This window comes from Camellia sinensis, chromosome 14 (genome assembly GCF_055761805.1).
Source record: "Camellia sinensis isolate YWXY chromosome 14, ASM5576180v1, whole genome shotgun sequence".
NCBI classification, from domain to species: domain Eukaryota; kingdom Viridiplantae; phylum Streptophyta; class Magnoliopsida; order Ericales; family Theaceae; genus Camellia; species Camellia sinensis.
The window spans coordinates 129,355,646-129,371,921 of NC_138974.1; the positions used below are offsets into that span (position 1 = coordinate 129,355,646).

Sequence of the window (16,276 nt, forward strand, 5' to 3'; positions counted from 1 at the left end):
CTCAGTTTGTGACTTCTCACAAGATTGTTCCTCCCTCTCACCACAAATGGTGGGAAAAAACATTGGATCAATTGGATTAGAAGAAACAATCTCTTCTATAGTAAAAACCTCCCCCCGAAAAGATTGGCCTGAGAAAAAAGATTTAGACTCACAAAAGGTGACATCGATAGTTACATAAGACTTACGGGAGTGAGGATCATAACACTTGTTGCCTTTCTGGGTGGAGGAATAACCAAGAAAAACACAGCGCACAACCTTAGAGTCTAGTTTGCTCCTAGTGGGGCGAGAAGAATGAACAAAACAAACACAACCAAACACCTTAGGAGGGAGAGAGTTGGGTGACAAAGAAGTATGGGGAAGAAGTTGGAGAGGGCGTTGAAACTGAAGAACACTAGAGGGCATGCGGTTAATAAGATCAGCAACGGTTAAAACAACCCCCCAGTATGGTTTAGGAACTTGCATCGTGAACATAAGAGCACGAGCAACCTCAAGTAGATGACGATTTTTCCGTTCCGCAACACCATTATGTTTAGGGGTACCGACACAATTGGTTTGATAAAGGACACCATGTTCTTCAAGATATGTATGAAAAATACCATCAATATATTCTATGCCATTGTCACTCCGAAGGACCTTAATGGCAGTGTCGAACTGAGTTTGAACCATCCTATGGAATGTTTGAAACAAAAGAAAAATTCATTTTTGGTGCAAAGCAAATAAACCCAAGTTACACAAGAATAGTAGTCAATAAAAGTAACAAACCAACGATAACCAGACACAGAATGAATAACCATAAAAGGAAACAAACTTTTTTTTATTAATTGAAGGATAACAAGAACGTTTATGCTTTGTAAATTCAAAAGCATCACAATGAAGATTATTACGATGACAATCCTTCACTAAACTGGGGAAAAGTTTTTCCAAAACAAAAATAGAGGGGTGCCCTAAACACCGATGCCACTGATGTAAAAGAGAAAGTCTAGGAGTGCCAATAGTCTGAAGAGCTTGGCTTGGAGAAGAATGTCCAACATCCAAAAAATACAGACCCTCATGCTCTTTACCATTGCCAATCGTTCTCCTCGTATCCAGTTCTTGAAAGATACGAGGAGAAGGATAAAAGGTTATGGAACAATTTAAAGAAGTGGTAAGACGACTAACAGAGAGCAAATTATTAGAGAAATTTGGGGCATGTAGCACAGAGGATAGAGAAATAGAAGGGGAGCAAGAAATTGAGCATGTCCCAGATATAAAGGATAAAGATCCATCGGCAACTCTCACTTTATCCTTGCTGGAACGAGGGGAGTAAAAGTGGACGAGGTTAGACAAACCTGTCATATGATTGGTAGCACTAGAGTCAATAATCCAAGGAGATGATGAGACAACACTCAGGGCACTTGGAGGAATACCTGTGGAAGCAAAGTTGGAGGAAGGAGGATCCGAAGTAGTGGCAATAGATGAGTCGAGTCGAGCCATCAACCATTGGAGAGTGTGGAGCTCATCTTGGGAAAGGGCTGCAGAATCACTGGTCGTGGTGGGAGAGGACTCTAAGAGATGAGCATGAGAGCGAACAATACCACCACGATTACCATGACCGCTACCTTGTCCTCGAGGAGGACGACCATGTAATTTCCAACAATGGTCCCGATCATGACGTCCTTTCCCTATAGCAATCACAAATAATCTAATCATGATTGGTAGAGGAGCCTTTCCCCCCAGACTTGGGCTAACCAAATTTCCCATCTATAGGTGCAAAAAAAATGGCCTTGGAGAGGCTAATGAACCATAGCACTCCTCCGGCTCTCTTCCTTTAGAACATAAGCATAAGCCTCACGCACGGTAGGAAACGGATCACGGCTAAGAACTTGAACACGAATCGGATCATACTCTATGTTAAAACCAGCAAGAAAGTCATAAACACTCTCTTTGGATACCATCTGCTGGAACATAGTAGCATCTTGGGAACAAACAGCTTGGAAATTTTGATAGTAATCAAGTTCCTACTACAAGCTAACTCTGCATAGCACTCCGCAAGAGTCCTATCCTTCTGATCAAACCCTCGATTTTTTTTTTCCACAGTTCATAAGCCTGTGCATCATTACCCCGCTGAGAATACATCTGACATGCGGCAATCCTAATCTCATGAGCAATATCCATTAAAACAAAAGACCGACTAATACTGGAATGAATAGAATTGAGTAACCAGGTCATGACAAGAGTATTCTCTTTGTTCCATTTATCACGAGCTGGTCCATCCTCCATGGGAGATTTTGTAACTCCTTTGATATACCCCAACAAGCCCTGAGCAGTAACAGCTAATTGAAAAGAACGGGACCAAACCAAGTAATTGGTGCCATTTAGCTTAGTAGTAAGTTGAAGGGAATGGGAGTCACCCAGTGTTACAGTAGGACTCAGATTTTTAGTCTCATTGCTGAGAACACCTTCTTCACCCATGGATCAAGAAAACACTATAATATCCAAAAAACAGAGATGATAGAAGAATATGATTTTCCTCTAAAACCAACCAGCAGCAGCAAGAAACAACCCAAATAGAGCCAAAACAACACACCCGGTAGAACTTGGAGGCTGAAAACACCTAGAAATACCCTAGAAGTAAAAACCAAAGCCCAGTTGGCACCTACAAGGATTGACCCAGGCCTTGATTCAAGCAAAAAATAGGTGGAAATTGAGAATCTGAAAAATGAACCATTTTTTTAGAAAAACTTTTAAAAAATAAAAATCAAAAGGCATAGAGTGGTAGGAAAAAGTTTGAAACTTTTTTCCTGGGAATTCCCCAGCCTTAGTTGAGCATGGCCGTGATATATATATATATATATATATATTTTTTTTTATCGGACGAAAAGAAGAAAAACAGGAAAAGGAGAGGAAGAACACAACCACCAAAGAAATCAAAGTTTCTGTTGCTCTGATACCAAGTTAAAATTGTAAGGAGAAGAAATTTAGAGAGAGAAGAATAAAGATGAGAGAGAGAGAGAGAGAGAGAGAGAGTAATATGAAGGGAGGAGGCACAAAACCTAAAATCAATTTTTCTCCCTCTAACACTATATTATTTATACTAATAAGCAACTTAGTGACAATTACCAAACTACCCATCATCTAATAACTTATTAGTTTCCATCAAACACTTCTCCAATTGATCTTCATACCTAACATTGCTTGTACTAATCCACTTCCTCATGACCATATCTCAAATAAATTGACAAACTATAATTTGCTTTGTTCTCTTCTGAAACACTTTATTATTTGCAATAGAAATAGTTATTTGGTTATTGCAAAATACTTACATAGGCCTGTTAGTTCTAAACCCTGTCTTTTCCAGCAATGCAACTACCTAGGGGTGGGAATTCCTGACACGACACGATAACACGACTCAAACCGTACACGAAGTTAATGGGTTAGGATTAAGGATTTTCTGACACGAACACATATATGTCACAATCCATAAACTCGTATAATAAACAAGTTGTGTTCGGGTTGAACTCGCGAAACCCGAAAGTAACATGTCTAACCCGTTTATTTTAGCGTGTAACTTGTTATCACGAACACGACCCGTGACCCAAAAATGACCTGTTTATGACCTGTGTAACTTTATATATGTGTGTGTGTGTATAGATAAATATATAACACGACTTTTTTTGTTCTCTTATTTTTTTTCTTTTTCTTTTCTTCTAAACAAGATTTTTTTCTTTTCTTCCAAACAAGATTTTCCATGTTTGTTTCTCTCTCAAATATGTTTTTTGTTGGATCAATTGTGTCATGTCGTGTTGTGTCATGATAAATAAATAAGTTTAGAAATTAATCGTGTCAATCGTATCACCCACAGGTTGACACGATTATTAACAAGTCGTGTTAGTGTTTGCATATATGACATGTTTATTAAACAAGTCGTGGTCGTGGTCGTGCTTTCAACACGCGAACCCAATATGACATGACCTGAACATGACCCTACATGACATGATGCCCATCCCTACAGCTACCCTTATGATCCCGCATTTTGCATTGGGCATAGCTCTGTTCTTGGCCTCACTCTGCACTTGATCTTATTACAGCATTTCATGTAACCAAACTAACATCAATTGTTAAATAGATATTGAGCATTGATCCAAGTGATCTCCAACCCAGTTAGCAATGGAATTTTCTACAATGTGAAGAGAATTGGATTGTCTAAGCACCAAACCTCTTCTGGTGTATTTTTAAGGTATCTTCTACAAACAACATCCCACTATAGTTGTTTCGCGCTTAGCATGAAACTAGGGGTGTTCCAAGGATCCAAACCACCTGAAAACTTCAATCTGATCCATCTGATGCGACACACTACGAACAATTTCAAAATCTTGCTCGCTCAGCTTTGGTTGAAATCATGTATTTTTTCCCTAGATTTCAGTTGGCAATGGGTTTGGCAAACAAGAACCCGATTAATCCAGCCCGATCACATATATATTAAACTTACATGTTTCCAATATTATTTTTATATGTTTTCAATAATATCTTTCCATGACCAAGAAGTCTTCTCACCTTTTTCAATTAATCTGACTACTTTTAATCACAAAGTCTTATCCCCTTTCCAAGACAGACTTTTTTTGTTTATTTTTTTAGCTTCGTTCTTTTGTCTCTCTCTAATCCTCGTCTCCCCCTTCTATTTCAACCCTCTATCTCTCTTTGACCCTTTCATCTCATCTTCCTCCTTCCCTCCCTCTCGTCTCATTCTCTCCCACCCTTTCATCTCCTCCCTCTTAACCTTACATATATCTTTGCAAAAAGCACTATCTCCTCCTGCATTTTCAATTCATCTCTCACCATTGTCTTCCTTTGATTTTGTATCTCTCTTTGAGAAACCCTGTCTCCCTCTCATAGTGATACAGTCTCTCTCTGCTGGTGGCAATGGTGTTAATCGACGATGATGTTGATGCTGAGTTCTAAAGCGAAGTTGAGTCTCTCTATTTGCAGATTTGTTTTCATGTGCAATATTCTTAGATCTATCTCTTCCACTACATTTATACATGTTTGAATAACGACATGAGAGAAAATGGGGAGTAGATTTGAGTTGCATATGTATTTCAGTGATATATTATCTGGTGGGCTGAGGGCTACGTTACATAGACTCGAGTGCAGGTGTATATCCAGGGATCGGACACTTTAAAACTAAAAATTGAGGATATGTGGATATAGATCCAAATTTAGATACGGGTATGGGGATATGTTAAATAGTTATTTTTTAAATATATTTATTATATGAAGATTAGTTTAAAAAAAATTAAGGAATGACAAATTTTGTTTAAAAAAATAACAAATAAATAATAAATAAAAATTATTTTAGACATAAAATAAATTATATCATATATGATAAAATAAATTATCTTAATTTTCGGCATAAAAATTATGTTATTAATGATGTATTATATTATATAATATTTTTTTGGATGAATAATATTATATTAATATAGTTTATATTATATATAATTCAAATTATATTAAAAAGAAGAGAGAGAGAGAGAGAGGGAGAGAGATTGAGATCAAGACCAAAGGGGAAAACGAAGTAACACAGTCGCTATTCGAATATCAACTTTGCAGATCAATCTCAATTCGAACACAATTGATCGATCAACTTCATAGATCAAGCTTCGATTTCGACTTCGCTTTTTGTGGGTCTTGCAATTTGGCTCTGCAACAAAGTCAGATTGAAGTCAGCAACTGGGTTCTCTCGTTGCTCTCTCCTCTTTCGTTTCTTCTGTCATATTCATTTCTAAAGAGCTGTATCCCGGCCATATCCCACACCCACACCCATGTTGTGTTGTGTCGACATAGGTGCCTCTGAAATTCCAAAGAGTCCGTGTAACATAGGCTGAGGGTACATTCGAGCCGAGCCAAGCCGAACCAACCCGTCCCGTGAACACCCCTACGTGAAACCACTCCAATTACAAATATTATAGCACATCACGTCAAAATAAAGTATATCATTTTTCAGTCTTCTATATCTTCCTGGATTATCAAAAGCTTTTCTTTGAGATCCATTGGTCCCTCCGTATCGCAAAGCTGGTTGACGCCAACTATAATGGTTGAAAATCCAAGGCCCCTAATAAAGCTTTGTTTGATAAAGCAAATGAATCATTCCGATAACTTCAAACCAGATCCTTTGAATTAGCCGATTTTATAAGATCAATTGAGCAGGCTGGTTGGGAAGGGGTGATTCGCGGAGAAAAGAATCGCTGAGAGATAGATTCTACTATTTGGTCAGGACGAATGAGTGGTTGTGAAGCATGCTCTGGAGGAGATTGACCCTTCCCCAAGTCAGTCTAGTTCATCACGCATGTTTCTTTTAGACTATAAATTACGTAGTAATCTTTCTCCGTCTCTGTGGTGTTGTTATCACTTGAATAATACGATTCTGAGGTTATTGCCAATCGTCATACCAAGTGCAAAATTACTTCATCAACATCAATTCTGAAACAAACTAGGTGGGTGGAGTATGGGAATTAAATGGATTCAAACAAGGGTATGGGGCTCTAGAGATGTTGGCCACTGCTCCTCATAGTTCTGCTCCAGATGTGTGACTGGTTGTTTAAAGGAGGGAGGGGACGAAGTTGAGGAGGGAAATGATGGTTAGGGTAAGTTGAATCCTTTAGTTGGGATAGAAGTTTTGGATAGCTCTATTTCTGAGAGGTGTGAAGAGAAGGCGATGTTGTCTACAGAGTCATGTCCTTCTCTGGCTATGTTTAATTTTGAGGATGGGGGTCTTTTGTTCAATGACAGTCAGGAGGAGGTAGAGGTCAAAAAGATGGACAGGTTATTCTTTATTAGCAATGTAATTGCGAGAAGTTTTCATTCATTATTGATAGGGGACTTAGTTTGAGCCATGAACAGATTGAACAATTGGTTCGGAAGGGTGAGTGAATTGAAAGTAGAAGATAAAAAGTTGGGAGATTAGATTGATGGTTGTCATTCCGTTCATGGGTTGAATTATTTTAGCTATATACATATATTTCTTAATTTTTATCTATTTTTTTAATCTCCGCAAATACTGCAAATAGATGAAAGTGTTCCAGAAAAATTTTGGTTTCTAAATTTGTTTTTATACCATTCACATATACTGCAAATTGCCTTGGGATGAGCAAAGACAAATGTAGTGTGTGGGTGACATAAGTTCCTTTTCCACACAATTGTCTTCTCCTATGATGGTGGAGGTCACCTGCCGTGATCGGGTCCTGTTCTTGCCCAGAAGGACCAACACTAACCGTCCCAGCTCTCTGAACTTCTCGGGTCTCGTAACCTGTGTCATGATTCTACTAGATATTGTGGCAACTTTTCTGCATGTATATAATGAGAGGCATGCTAACTTCTTAGCATTGCAATTGCTTGCATCTATTCTTAAGAGGTGAATGAAAGGAAACAAGCTTACCACTTCTGACTTTCATGTACCAACAATTTAGCTCTCTTGAAGCAGTCTCAAACTGCCAATTATACCCTTTAGTTTATCAAGTCATTTCAAGTAATGCATTGCACACAAATCTCAGAAGAGAGGGAGGCAGGAAAGAGAACCTTATTTTGTGGCAAACATATTAACAATCCTCTACATCTTTTCCGCCATGTAGAGAAATGTCAGTGAAGCCCTCATTTAATTGGCCGGGACACTTACTAGTAGCCTGCTATCATCTATGTGAATCCCTATAATCTTACTCATCATGTAGGTATTTTTACTCAGGTGTTCAGGGATTATAATTTTTGCTATTTCTATGATTCACTTAAATTTTGGGGAGCTGTTTGTGTAAATAAAACTAGTAATAAGATTTGTACCCAATCCACCCTTTTAATACCACCCAATTTTGACAGAATAAAATGATGAAAAAAGATTCATGTAGCTAACCCTACTTGAGTAGGGCAGAAGACTTAGTCAGGTTTAATTTGGCTTACATATATGTATATATACACTATATATCGGGTCTTGTTAACGTGTGTCCTTAGGGCACATGTTAAGAAAGAAAAATATTAAACATTCATTACGCACCCACTTTATGCATAATGTATAATCTTTCTAAGCATCTTAACATGTGGCATATGTTAGCAAAATCCATTTATATTTATACTATTTTGCATCAATCCTTTCTATGCACATTCTTCACTAGTTACTAGCCTCTTAATGCTGATATATATATACAGTAGTATTCTCTTAATATATACATATATGTATGCATATATGTCCTTTAAACTGTGATTTTAATTTGGTCAATTGCTGTCTGTTTGTAGCGGTCACGGTATGATCTAGAAGAGGAGATGCGAAATGCTCAAAAGAGAGGCAGTGGAGGCAGCTCATCAAAAATGCATGCAGATGCCCAGAATTATCCATTTGAGAGAAGCAGCAGCAACAGGCGCCAATGGCGAGAGGTCTGGAGATCACATGGAAATTCCCAACCTAGAGGCTCAGAAACAACTCGACCAAGTAGATTCTCATGATAACTGTTGGCTAGGTCTCTCAGAAAAATCTTGGCAATTTTGGATCATAACCATTTGACTGATGCCTAGTTGGATGATTATTTTGGCCAATAAGCTACATATCATGTTTGGCTTCTGTGAGAGGTTCAGCTTATGACAAGGACTTCATGCTGCTCTTCAAGAATAGATCGCGTGCATATAGATGGAGGTTTGAGAGTGAGGATTCTAGCAACTGAAGAACATCATTTTTGCAATGTTTAAAAAAAAAACAAAAACAAAAACAAAAAAAGGAACAGAAAAAAGAAGATAAGAGGTCAATGTAAAATAGCTTCACGTGATAGAGGGAGAGGGGAAGCTCTGGGTGGCAATGTTTGCAGAGAAGCAATGAATGTGTGGATGCAACTGACAAGAGTATGTTATATGTACAGGCTCCGGCAATGTGTACAGGAATTCATCTCATTGAGAAAGATTGTTGGCCTTGACTGTTCCACTAATTTCAGCCAGGATGTTACTAACGACACAGAAGAAGAAATTTTTCGCAGAGAAGCCTGCCTGGAAGCACTGTGTCCAAACAGGACTTGTGTTGTCTCTTTTTCTTAGTAAAAGTTTTTTTTTTCTTCTTTGGTTTCTCGGAGAGTATGAAATGTTGCGAGTGTACAGTCACTGTTTGTGGTGTTTGTTTGGAAGTTTAGAAAATTAACAATGACAAGATGGAAAAGTTTGTATTACGTTGTGTTGTCCAACAATTTGTGGGTTTGAAGCATTTGGTTGTGTCTCTTTTGATTTTGTGAACAAAAGATTTAAATAGTTGTACCCCCCAAAAAAATTAAGGTTTAAATTAAACTTGGATCTTCTCTGCTATGTCAACATTTTTCCTTCAAATTTTTTTGTTTTTTTTTGGTCAGTCTCTTAAAAAGATGGAAATTGTAGTTACTAATTTTGGACACGGCTGTTAGCATTTCATATTTTAAATTATATCTTAGTATACATCATTTGTATTGCTCGGATATTAATTTTTAAATAGAAACAAAAATGTTCGAATATCAATTTTTGAATAAAAATCAATTATTCGAGTAAAAATTTTGTTCAATAATTAATATCTGAACATTTGTAGTTTATTTGAAAGTTGATATCTAAACAACATAAATGGTGTGTTTTGAGATACAACAATGATAGAGAGCTCTAATTAGAGCTCTAATTTTTTTTTTTTTGTTTTTTATTTTTATTTTATAATATTTGAAAACAATTATTAGGCAAATTGTTTTTGTTTATTTCTTTGATGGCAACTATAGGGCTCTTTCCAGGAAGTAATCAATCACCATAATGTGATGATTTTGATATTGAATTATTGATAGTCCTATCAGTCTTCGTTTGCAGGATGCCCTATTAGTCTTTGTTTTAAGTGTGAATGCTCCTATTAGTCTTTGTTTCAAGTGTGAATGCTCCAGGTGGTGACGTTTGTTGCTTAAGACTTTGTTTGATTTAATGTTAATATATTAATTGTTTCATTATTTTATTTTCTAGTCTTTTCGTTGCATTTGCTTATGTGTTTGGTTAGAGGATATGAGGAGAAATTTGAAAAGAAAAATAAAAATAAAAAAAGTAGGTGAAATATGAATAAAATATACTTACATTTCATGTAGTTTCATACATTTTTTTCTTTTCCCTTTCTATATCCCTTCTCAAATTTCTTAATCAAACACAGCGTTGGGGCCCTACTCTCATAGACAATAGGCGATACAAAATTATCTATTCATAATTTTATTCGTGTGTTAAAGTTAGGGCCGGCTTAAAGCCAAAGCGAGTGAAACTTGCGCTTTAGGCCCCCACTTGATAAAAGATCCCATTTTCTCAAAATTTCTCAAGGCCCCATTGAAAAGTTATAAGATAATTTTATTTTTAATTTTATTAAAGAGTGCTCTAAATTCATTTATTAACTCTTTTGAAATGGTTATCTATTTTCTTAACAAGTATTTGCCATTAAAAATTTACAATTATTTTAAATTGAGAAAGATTTTAAGTTATTGGATTTTTTTTCACCGGATTGTATCACCACTTATATGGACATTTATGATTGATTTTCTTTTTTAAAGATATAATTATTAAGAAATTAATAAAAACAATAGTATCATGCCATATATTCAATGATATATTAATGGTGACAAAATAAGCGTAATATATAGCAGTCTTCTTCTAAATTTTCTTAACTAATGTTTTGGATAAGTAATGTTAGGCCTCGTTTGGGAACATGCTAATTTAGTAACTTTTTGGCTATTTGGCTAAAAAAGTAGGTAAAAAAAACTTGTATGTTTGGGATGACTTTTTGGCTAATTACGAAAAGATGTGCAAAAAGTAGAGAGAAAAGAGAATCTTTGACTTTTTGGTATGAGTTGTTGGCTTTTTGGCTAATTTAGTAACTTTTTGGCTAATTGGCTAAAAAAGTAAGTCCCCAAACGGGGCCTTATTAAGACACTTGACGCTTGCTTTGAAAAGGGACTCCACACAACAAAAAAAAAGAAAAAGAAGGTATCTACTCACAAGCATAATATCACAGATTTAGAAAATGCATCTGTCGATTTAGTTTATAAATGAAAACTACCTATTCTACTTTAAAATGTTCACTTTATTAAATAAAATAAAATAAAAAAACTCTACATATTTTGAAAATATCTTGTCTATAATTATAAAAAGACACTTTAATATTTAAAAAAAATTCCACCAATTTAGAATAGGTTGAGGTTTAGTCTTCAATTTTTTCTCTCCTTAGGTCTCATTTGAAAATATGTTATTTAAGTAACTTTTTAACTTTTTACGAAAAGATGTGCAGAAAAATAGAGAGAGCTGTATGATAACTTATAGATGTATAATTGACAAATGAGGGTTAGCATGGACTTCATTTTAAATATGTAAGCTCTAACTACTGGATAACTTATAGCAATTTTCATTTCTTTTTGTTTTATAACCCTTACAAAAATTTTATAAAATGAGACCTAAGGAGAGAAAATATTTTCAAAATATTTTATTTTAGGTCAACGAGTGTTAGGCCGACTTGATTTAAGTGATTCTTTATAATTCATTCTTATGAGATTCGTAAATGAAATATTATATAAATTAATATATTATATAAAATTTTCTTAACTCAACTGATGGCATGAAACTATTATATTATGAAATAGATACAATTAAGTGAAATATTATATAAAATTTTCTCACTCAATCAATGACGTGAAATTATCCCACAACCCGACTTTCAAATTCGTCTCTTTCCATGACCATGACAAAATACCAGAAAAGGTAGCTAAGGCACCTTCAATGTCACTCAATTTTGTTGACGATCCTTTAAGCATACAAATTTTACAGTCTTGCAATGACCTATTTCTCTGCTCAAGCTCTCAAGATGAGTATGTTCATCACTCTACAAGAAGTGATGACACATATTATCCCATTAACTTCTATGTGTATAATCCTACAACAAAGCATTACAAGATACTTCCCTCTCCTCTCGACTCTGTCGATAGCCTAGTTTATGGCGATTATTTAGCTTTCAATCGTTTGAAATCACCTCACTACAAAGTTGTTCGCTTACACAGGTTTTTACTAGATTTATATCAATTTGAAGTCTATTTGTCGCAAACTGACATGTGGAGGCTCACTGACATTTGTTTCAAACGCTAGTCCAATGATCTAGTCCTCACCCAAGCGATCTTTGCATCTACTAAATAATACAAAAAGTCAAAAAGTCACTATCCTATTTAAGTCACATCACCTTATTTAAATCACATCACCTCTCTAACACATCACATCAAACCCAACCCATATAAGCCAATAAGTCAAAAAGTGCACTTTTTTAGAACATCCCAAACCAACCCTTAATGTCGATCAAGAGCAACTTGAAAGAATACCAATGCCTCAGATTAAAAAAGGAAAGGACCATAGGAATTTTAGGTATTTTGGGGTGTCGTGAGTGATGGTGAAAATACCAGAAGAATTATATTTTATTAATAAATAATACAAAGAAAATGAAATACAAATAGATCAGGCTGAGACATGGATATCTTATTTTTTTTAAGAAGATCAAGCTTATTGTGGTAGAAAGAATCTAAATACCAATAAAGCAGTCACGAAACTATGACTTGTCCCCTCTAGGATACAATAGCCAGACTATTTGTCGTATGATTCAGGCCAACTTTGCATAAGATGGTGAACCCAAAACTCCACCAAGAAAAATACCTTTCTTTGATTAGTAATCTCTCAAGTATAACAAATAGTAAGTGTAGAAAAGAGTAGATAAAAAGAACTATTTATAGGGGAGGCTTTTCCCAATATAAGCCTTTTTTACATTGTATTTCCAAAACTAGGCCGACTTCTGACGGAATTCCAAAACTAAGCTAAAGCGCCATTACTATTCGCGCTTTTACTGTTAGGAGCGCAAAAGTAGATGAACAGGAAAATCGCTCTTACAAATAGCGACTTTGATTAAGAAGTCGCTGTTACAAATAGCGCTTCTAGGGTTAATTTTTTTCCCAAGGAAAACGCTGTTAAGAACAGCGCTTTTAACCCAAATCCATTTTCCCCAGAAAACGCTATTACGAATAGCGATTTTAACATGAATAAACGCTATTACAAATAGCGATTTCAACAGAATTTTTTTTTTCGCCCAGCATTTTTAACATAAACTTTGTTGGAATAAAACACTATTTTCAAGATAAAACAAAAGAAAAAAACATAAAACATATTTTAAAAAATATATTTACACTGTATATTTTAGTACTTGGCTTTACTAAAGCCATTATCATGTTAAAATATGTTTTTTTTTTCTTTTGTTTTTGTTTTTGTTTTTGTTTAGAATGTGTAATTCATAAATTTTACATAATATGAAAAAAAACCTCTTTTCATATATTAATTTTACATACTATTTTTCATATATATAATTTCAAAATCATATTCATGTAGATATTATTAAGCCAATCATGTTCATTTATTTGGCTTTACTGAAGCCGTTGTCATGTTACATTTTTCATTTTTTCTTTTGTCTTTGTTTTGATTTAGAAAATGTAATTCAAAAATTTTTTTCGTCTTCACTAAAGTTGTTTTCATGTAAATTTTTTTTTTGCTTATTGTTTTGTGTTTGTTTTGGGTTAGAAGGTGATAATGCAATTAATAATTTTTTTTTCGCTTTACTAAAGTCATTTTCATGTAATTTTTTTTTCTTTTGTCTTTGTTTTGGGTTGGAAGGTGTTATTTAGAAAATTATTTTGGCTTTACGAAAGCCGTTTTCATTTAAACATACATATATATTTATTCTTTTGTTTTGGGTTAGAAGGTGAGAATGTAATTCAGAAAATCAGTTTAGTAAACCAGTTTAGTAAAACCGTTTTGTACCCGTTTTCATTTATAAAATTTATTTTTTTGTATCGTCTTTGTTATGGGTTAGAATGTGATATGCATGCTCTACAGTTCGAAGCACACCCACACACTGTGCAACTCGACGAGCAACAACGAAGGGTGAGACGCGAAGACCACCGCGGAGTAGGCCAAGAAGACAAAGGCCACAGCGAGAGCTCCTAAAATAATTTTTCTCAACATTTTTGTAATAATACTTAATACATAATATACGAAGTCAATACTTTACAAAATACTCATACGGGCATGAAAACAACATAACTGTAGTTGCAAATGTAATAGTTTTCAGTTACATAGGTAGTACAGACATAATTCTCCCACAAAAATACATTATGGACACCATGAACTGAACACACATTACATACATCCTGAACACTCTTAACTGAACACACAATACATAAACATAACAGTTAGATAGACAAACACCTAATTCATGACCTAATATTGCATATTAATAGCCGTAACATTTGACAGACACAATACATAAACATAAACATAAACATAAACATAACATAACATAACAGTTATACTTACTCTAACACAGACATTACATATTAATGCAAGTTGTTATATTGTCGAAGTGTAGACATTAACACCTAATTCGCGCTTAAATCGGCAGGTGGCTCAGAGTCTGAACAATCTGAAAGCTCAGCGTCAGAGACAAGTTCAGGATCCTCCATGATAGCCTTGATAGCTGCAACATTTGGTTCTGTTTTGTTCTTCTGGGCATCCTTCTTAAGTACGAGTAGCTGCATATCGCGGGCCAATCTACGACCCATTTGAGAAATCTCACGTTGTAGTGTTTGACATAGTCGATCAACATTATCAGGATCTTCCTTTTGGATCTCAACAGAACGTGCTTTTGGCACCTTCAGTCGTCTTTCCCGACATAATCTTTCATTTTGCACTCGCTCTATAAATAGTGCGGGCCACTTAAGAAGTCTAGCCTTTGCATAACCATATCCTGTTTGATTTTCTGATGGATCCTCCACCAAACCACATGGATCTCGATAGTACTTGGGCATGACAAAATGTTGCTTCCCAAACCTATCATGATAAGCACAAGAGGCATCCAAGAAAGGAAATGGTGTTTCATCTTCAGCATCGCCACTTCCCCTTCCCCCTCCTCGTCGTGAACTTTCACCCCTTTGCAAGTTCCTACCACCTCTGCGACTCCCACTCCCTCCTATGAACCATGTAGCCATGCTAATTTTTTAAAACAAATGAATGATAATTTCGTAGGGCGAAATGAGTTGTAAGGTTGTGTCTTCACCTTTACTCGTTTATATAGTTGATTATGAACGGATAAATGAGAATCCCACATATATGCATGCTGACTGTAAGGTAAATACATGCTGACTGTAAGGTAAATCAGTGGATTCACTGTTGCCATATGACTTTCTGAATTGAGAATCCCACATATATCAATACGAGATGAGTTGTCACTGTAATAAAAAAGTCGAGCAAAAAATGGAGAAAACCAAAGCATGTGCACCAAGTCATATGACTTCACAATCCATCTGCATATACGAACAAAATAAGGGCATGCTGACTGTAAGGTAATTCAGTGAATTCACTGTTGCCATGTGACTTTCTAAGTTGAGAATCCCACATATATCAATAACAGATGAGTTGTCACTGTAATAAAAAAAATCGAGCAAAAAATCGAGAAAACCAAAGCCTGTGCACCAATTCACATGACTTGACCATCCATCTGCATATAAGGACAAAATAAAGGCATGCTGTTTGTAAGGTAAATCAGTGAATTCACTGTTGCCATGTGACTTTCTGAGTTGAGAATCCCACATATATCAATAACAGATGAGTCGTCATTGTAATACAAAAAATCGAGCAAAAAATCGAGAAAACCAAAGCATGTGCACCAAGTCACATGACTTGACAATCCATCTGCATATAAGGACAAAATAAAGGCATGCTGACTGTAAGGTAAATTAGTGAATTCACTGTTGCCATGTGACTTTCTAAGTTGAGAATCCCATATATCAATAACAGATGAGTTGTCACTGTAATAAAAAAAAAATCGAGCAAAAAATCGAGAAAACCAAAGCCTCTGCACCAAGTCACATGACTTCACAATCCATCTACATATACAGACAAAATAAAGGCATGCTGACAGTAAGGTAAATCAGTGAATTCACTGTTGCCATGTGACTTTCTGAGTTGAGAATCCCACATATGTAAATAAGAGATGAGTTGTCACTTTAATAAACAAATCAATAAAACCAAAGACTGTGCACCAGGTCACATGACTTCACAATCTATCTGCATATACTGACAAGTCTCTCCACGATTTGACTACTCAATGTATGAAAAAATGAAGCTTATGGAGCTTACGACCCGCTATTTGTATTTCATTGAAAAGTATGACTATTTGAATTGTTCTTGTCATTTGGGAAGCTATTCACCA

General features: G+C 35.5%; 1 protein-coding gene across 4 annotated transcripts in view; it reads left to right on the forward strand.

Moving 5' to 3' along the window:
• LOC114318429 (uncharacterized) overlaps window positions 1-9,288 on the forward strand; it is a 44,549-nt gene extending 35,261 nt beyond the window's left edge. For all 4 annotated transcript variants that reach the window (XM_082904120.1, XM_082904121.1, XM_082904122.1 and 1 more), the window contains one exon: window positions 8,260-9,288. In XM_082904120.1, coding sequence (XP_082760246.1) covers window positions 8,260-8,466 — 207 coding nt within the window. In that variant the 3' untranslated portion in view covers window positions 8,467-9,288. The remainder of the gene's footprint in view (window positions 1-8,259) is intronic.
• The last annotated feature ends 6,988 nt before the right edge of the window (window positions 9,289-16,276 follow it).